This window comes from Neltuma alba, unplaced genomic scaffold (genome assembly GCF_004799145.2).
Source record: "Neltuma alba isolate B1F8T4 unplaced genomic scaffold, ASM479914v2 tig00010616_pilon, whole genome shotgun sequence".
Classification (NCBI taxonomy): domain Eukaryota; kingdom Viridiplantae; phylum Streptophyta; class Magnoliopsida; order Fabales; family Fabaceae; genus Neltuma; species Neltuma alba.
Window position 1 is genome coordinate 79,645 of NW_021635473.1, and position 6,568 is coordinate 86,212.

Here is a 6,568-nt window from a genome sequence, read left to right on the forward strand (position 1 = left end):
TAATTAAACATTTAATTTTATCTTTTTAATAACATTAGCTCTTATAACTTTATTCTATTGATATTTTTAGTCTCTACATAAGGATTAATGATGTTAATAGAGGAAAAATAAAGATTTAGTTAAGAACAAAAAACACATAGGTACCAAATTGAAAATTGAAAAAAAGTATAAGTACCTCCAATATGGTTTTCCTTTTTTTTTTTCAAGAAGTTATTTTCTGGATATTAGAAAACAGTCATATTTTTGCCAGCCAAAAAATTAATAAATTAATATTCATAAATTAATTTGCACCTATTTTGAATCAGATAATAATAGTATTAAATTAACAGTATTAACTCATGTCAAGTGAATCCTATTCAGAAATCGGTTCATTGAGATCATCAATACGACATAAATGTTGGATTTATCATTAACTATTCCTCCATTCCTAAATATAAGAACTTTATTTTAGTATGTATAAAGATTTTATATTTAGGACTGGAGGAGTATAAACATATTGTGATTATTTGTCATGATAAGATTAAGAGGAAAAAAAAATTATAACTGTCTTTTCAAATAAATAATCCAATGGGGAAACAAAAACACTCCATAAGAACTAATGTCAAAGTCCTACACAGAATCGATCATTTCTCTTTTGCAATCTGGCAAAATTTATCCTACATTGTATTTGGTCCGTCCATTGCTCAGATTGCATTTGCATATTTGTTCTCCTCTCAAATGGTGATACTGTTATAACATAACACGTTCTCATCATCAACAAACCCTAATAAGATAGCAAAGTTTCCAAGAAACCACTGCTTCCCTTGAAAAGCTGGATTTGAAGTGATCACAAGAAATTCAGTGTCCAGATTCCTCATCGCACCAGCTAAAAGACCTGCAATCATGATTTGAAGCCTTCTAATCAGTACAAATAACAAATGTACTACTTTTAGTCTTTAATATAAGATCCAGGCATATAGTATATGGGAAGATAATTAACGTGAAACGCAAAGCATGGATGAGAGCAATTAAAAAAAAAAAATTAAATAAAACATCATCCCCACACCAAAATTGAGAAGTCGACAGAAGGGCACAAAAGTTTAAAGGTCCAGTACATTATGAAACTAATTAAAAACATCAAAACTACAAAGTCCAAGTGAAATGGTCGAAAGAGTATACACTTTCTGAAGAATCTTGCTTAGTTTAACTATGTCTAGATACTGCGGAACAAGAGAATTTAGGTTTAGGACATCAAATATATGGGTAATAAATTATTCCGAGTTAGATCTCCACAAGACTAGGAGAAGGTAAGCAAAATACTATTATGAACACAGTTTATCTCAACCTAGAGGTTACAAATTGTTTCCAACCAAAACTCTAGTATCAGAATTTGATGCTTAATAATGGATTAGGACCATCTTCAGGGATGCTAATGGGTCAGAGATATGTTGGCCGTAGCAATATTTCATTTATAGAGGAAATTTCGCTTCTTTGTACAATACAAACTGCCATCTTCAATCATGTAAACTCGTGAACAAAGCCTTATATATGACATTATTATTTTCTAAACCAGAAAAAATGCCAGAAATCTGGAAGCCCCATGCGCATGAAGTCCCCTGACAACCAAATTCTTAAACTTTAAGAAAATAATAACAATGAACCACAGAGCAGGGAGACAAGAAAACAGAGACAAACCTACTTGAACCATTACTGTTGCTGATTCTGGGGGTTTGGCGGAGGAGGCATGCCTGGCCGAGGTGGTCCATATACAGGAACAGCACCACCAGGCGGAGGGGGCATCCCAGGTCGAGGAGGGGGTGGAGCTGGCATTCCAGGCCGAGGCGGAGCAGGTGGTCCTCTCATCATCTGTCCAGGAGGGGGTGGTCCCATGGGTCTCTGTCCAAACTGAGGTGGAGGCATTGGGAACGACTGTGGCGGACCACCTGGTCGAGAAGGAAACTGCCCAGGTGGCATTGGTGGAGGTGGACCTCTGGCCATTTGTGGTGGAGCTTGCCCAGGATACCCTGGCATTTGCCCAGGCGGGCGCATCAGAGGTGGCCCAGCTGGGTATGACACTGGCGGAGCAGACAGCTGCGGAGGCCGGGAGATCTGGGGCTGCATCATGCCAGGAGCAGGACCCCCAACACCGCGAACAGGGCCAGCAAGGCCAGGCTGAGCCTGAACAACAGGAGCTGTGGGAACACCCCGACCGGCAGCACGCCCAATACCAGGGCCAGCTAAAGCGGCTGCATTAACAGCCTTAGCTCGGGACTCCTCAGGAGGCGGGGGGCCCTCGACAGTCATGGAGATGACCTCTTCGCCACGCAGAAGAACAAGGCCAAGGGTTCTGCGATCCTCACGCTCTTCATTGGTCTTCTTGCCCTTGCCAGGGGGTAGCTTGCGAAACTCTTCACAGTCACCAATGACAAGGTTCATGTGGCGATCGAATGCCATGAACTTACCCACAAGCTGGCGGCCATCTTGAATGGTGACCCGCATGCGGTAGTTTATGTATTGAAGCATCTTTGAACTCTTAGACATCGACATGGTGCCTCCTTCCTGAAGAATCAACAAGTGATGACTTGAGACTGAACTTAATCGTATATTAAGTATATAAAACCAATAACTAGTGGATTATGAATAACATTTAGATAGCATATAATATAAAGCAGTAGATTTGAATTTTGAATATATTACAGTCCTATAAGTGATATAAAAACAGATAAAAAGAAGTGCCAAATTCATGTAAAGTACCAATCAATATATTCAGTGCACCGCAAATAATGGAAACTTCAAAATTATCACGAGATTTGTTGTTAAACTTCAAACTTTAAGTTAGTGCACCTCATATGTATTGATGCATGTTTTTGTGGAACATTAGAATATGCGGCAAAAACAGCTAGGAATGGTGATCTCTTGGGTCTTTTACTTATCCACAGATTTAACTAATCCATTTACTAAAACATTAAATATAGCCACTTGCAAGACATTATGGATAATGATCAAAACATAAGATTATTTATGTGAGTTTGTATATTCAGGGAGAGACAGAGTCAAATTAGGCAGCTCCGTCTCATAAGTATGGACATGTTTAGGTGCACACAATACACACTGAAAAACGACTAACAGAGAGACATGAAGTGGGGAGATAGTTTTTGCGACTATGAAGAATGAGCACAACTCCATACGCCTTTGTTACTATATGACTTTGAGAGATCTCGCATGGTCTAATCTCTTCTCTTTATATATATAGAGAAAAGCATCACTAACGATAGTTGAAGGTAATACATTTAAATAGATGTTTTGTCCAGGCTAACTTGAAAACTGAAGTCTACGGTATCAAGTGGGAACCAATGTACTCCAGAGGACTACAAAAAAGAACAAAAATAAGAAACAAATCAAATTGTCATAAAAAAGACAGACTAAGATTTAAAGACAGGAAGTATTATGATGAGGAGCATCCCGTGCACGAGAGAGACATACTAAGAAGGCGTGTGGGATGTTGAAACCCAAAGAAAAGGCAGCAGCATTGTAAGTGCAAGAAACCAAAAGCAAAGTGATAAAAAAGAGAAGTCAAGAGGTAAGACAAATTTCTGAAGCTGAGATTAGAAATCAGAGAATTGCAAGAGTTAATTAGATGAATATATATTTTTCTTGTCAATAGTGCCGTCAATATCCTACTTATTATCCAAGAAGTATGAAAGAAGACCCAAATCTTGCGTTATCTGCTGAATTTATATACATTTTTTTTTTCCTTATTTTGATGTAGAATAAGCGGATATGGAACGAGTGAACGCTTGATCGAAGATTAATTTTCTTAAGCTGGATTCGGGGAAGAGGAATTAACGTAACAAGCGCGTGTGTGTGTAAAAGTTTCGTTTGTGAGACTATTAGGTTGGTTGATAGCATTGAATACGAATGATTGTTTCTAAACTAAATTAGTAAAGATTGGTGACGTCAAACATTATTGTTAGAGCAGAACACTGCCAGAATCACACGAAAGATCCATGGTTTTATTTAGATTTAACTAGTTTATTGGAAAATAAAAAAAAATCACCACAGATTCTTTCATAGGAACAGAGTACTACAGACAGCAACTGATGGGGGTTGTAGATAATGGAAACAAAATTATTATCGAAGAGCCGTGACGAATAAAACTGAAAGCACAATTCAGAAAATTCCCCAAAAATTAACTTAAAATTGGAACCCATAAACAATAGGAAAATAGGAACTTGATGACATAGGCGTAACCTTGCAACGTTCCCAAAGCCCACTGGCAAATGGAAATTTCATCTACAGCAGATAAATAGCAACAAAAGTGGCAGAGAAATTTCACGATGCAACAAAAGAATAGCTATAGATCGAAACACCTTGACAAGAACCCAGAGAAATTTCACGATGAAACAGAGAGAAATAGCAAGAACTTGCGGTAAACACATAAAAGAGGAGGAGGAGCAGGAGAATACCTCGACTTAGTGGGCTAGAGACACGACGCTAGAAAAGACACCCACGACGAGTCGGCTATGAAAATTTTGCGTATCGAGAGGAGGACGGTGTTGATTGAAGTTTCTGAGGGCGAGGAGTGAGCAAGCGAGCGTACGAACTGAAAAAGAAAATAGGGATTGAAGTTTCAGAAGGCGGGTGTTTTAATTTTATTTTGAAGTTAAATTTGGTCAATGAATTTAAAAAAAATAAAAATTAATGACAGACTTTTGTGCTAAAGTCAATGATTTGCTTATCTAGGTACAAATTTTTATCTCTTCCAAATTTTTGTTACTGAATTCAATGAATATTTCTAGAAGTGTTTGCCCATCCTTTATTCTCCTAGTTCCAACTTCAAAAAGAGTTGGCGACCTTTTTCTTAGCCAATAGGATCGTATTACTAAAGGAAAAATTAGTTTATAAGGTACAAACACACTTCAAACAAAATCAAACCAAATCAAGAATTAAATAAGACAATAGTGCCATGAGAACACAATAAAACTAAAAGAAAAGAACTCAAGGCTAGGACCTCCTCTTTTCCATTCTTATTATTTATCTCCAACATATTCTATAATATAATATATTTTGATTAAAACCATTAGTTTTTTTTATCTTATATCTCTGATTAATTATAAAACTTCTTAATTGGCTAGCCAAGCTCTTCTTTCTAATGAATTTTATTGAGCATAATTTTAATTTTAATATAAAATAGTATTTACAACAAGTTTCTTACCACTTTGTTTCTATTTATAGGTCACATATATCCGAGGCTCACAAATAAAAAATGTGTTAAACATATAAAATTTTTCTCATTTATCCCTATTAAAGAAATGATATTAAAAATATGTTTTATATTTTCTTTCACCTATGTACTTTATCTCTTTTTGTATTTATTAGGTCAATAGGCATAAAATTAAAAAAAAACTCATTAATTACTTTACAAGTGACTTATATTTAGAAATAAATTTTTTTTCTATAAATGATCTATAAATGGAAACAAAATAGTTATATCTCTTATGTCCTATTCTCTATAGTCATATGTCTTTTTGTTAAATATTATCATTTAATTATGAATTTATATGAAAAAAACAGGATACATGAATACGTGTAATTGGAAAACTTAATATAATATATACATAAATTTTGATCCTTAACATAATAGATACATAAATTTTGATCTAAGTATTTTTCTTTAATATATTACAAAAAAATAACTAATTTTAACTACTTTCATCAATTTATGTAAAATTTATTATTATGTAATTATAGAAAAAAGGATGAAGCATATAAGATCTTACTGTTATGTTATTCTAAATTTTTGTTTGCTTATTTTTGTAGGCAAAGCTGGTCTCCTAATTCAAGCTACCCTGACCTTCTCAACCAGGTCCAAACACTGCAAGATTTGAAAGCCAGATTTTGATAAAAATCAAATAATCTGACACTGTACATTATAGATAATGAAGATAGTAAAATAACAATAATTATAATGATGCTCAGGAAACTTCCTTTTTGATAATGAGGAAACATGATAGGAAAATTATTTCCTAGGATCAAATTTATAAAGTAATTATTTCTAAAAGACTTCCAACTTAAATTATTTCCAAGCACCCTGGCTCTATGATTTTGTTCAAATTATTATGTACAAGAACTATCTCAGTTTCTTTTGAAGCAGAAGAAGCTCTACCAACAATCCAGCAACAATGGTGAGAAGGGAGGAGAGAACAAAAGCCAAAACCAAAGAGGACAGATGAGTCATCTGGTGAAGCACGATGTCTGACAAATAATAGAAAGCCATGGAAGAGGAATGAACAGCAAGCAATTAGAGGAAACGACCTAGTCTTAAAGACCTGATGAATGAAGATCGAAGTTGAGGCTGGCGAATAATCGAAAGCCATGGAAGAGGAATAACAGCAAGCAATCAGAGACGATGAGCTAGTCTTAAAGACCTGATGAATGAAGATCGAAATCGAAAGCCATGGAAGAGGAATTAACAGCAAGCAATCAGAGACGATGAGCTAGTCTTAAAGACCTGATGAATGAAGATCGAAGTTGAGGCTGGCGAATAATCGAAAGCCATGGAAGAGAAATTAACAGCAAGCAACTAGAG

The 6,568-nt window shown here is 35.5% G+C and overlaps 1 protein-coding gene across 4 annotated transcripts; it reads right to left on the bottom strand.

Annotated features, from left to right (window-relative positions):
• Positions 1 to 520: 520 nt before the first annotated feature.
• LOC114757683 (small nuclear ribonucleoprotein-associated proteins B and B'-like) lies at positions 521 to 6,568 on the bottom strand. Of its 4 annotated transcripts, XM_028946763.1 has the most exons (4): positions 4,446 to 4,549; positions 3,268 to 3,347; positions 1,679 to 2,538; positions 521 to 874 (listed from the first exon to the last, which is right to left on the bottom strand). In XM_028946763.1, exon 3 carries the CDS (start codon positions 2,524 to 2,526, stop codon positions 1,687 to 1,689), a length of 840 nt encoding a protein of 279 aa, XP_028802596.1. In that variant the 5' UTR covers positions 2,527 to 2,538; positions 3,268 to 3,347; positions 4,446 to 4,549; the 3' UTR covers positions 521 to 874; positions 1,679 to 1,686. The 4 variants fall into 4 exon arrangements, with proteins under 4 accessions (XP_028802596.1, XP_028802597.1, XP_028802598.1 ...); XM_028946764.1 differs by lacking the exons at positions 3,268 to 3,347; positions 4,446 to 4,549 and adding an exon at positions 6,564 to 6,568 and having other exon boundaries at positions 1,679 to 2,560; XM_028946765.1 differs by lacking the exon at positions 3,268 to 3,347 and having other exon boundaries at positions 1,675 to 2,538; positions 4,446 to 4,551.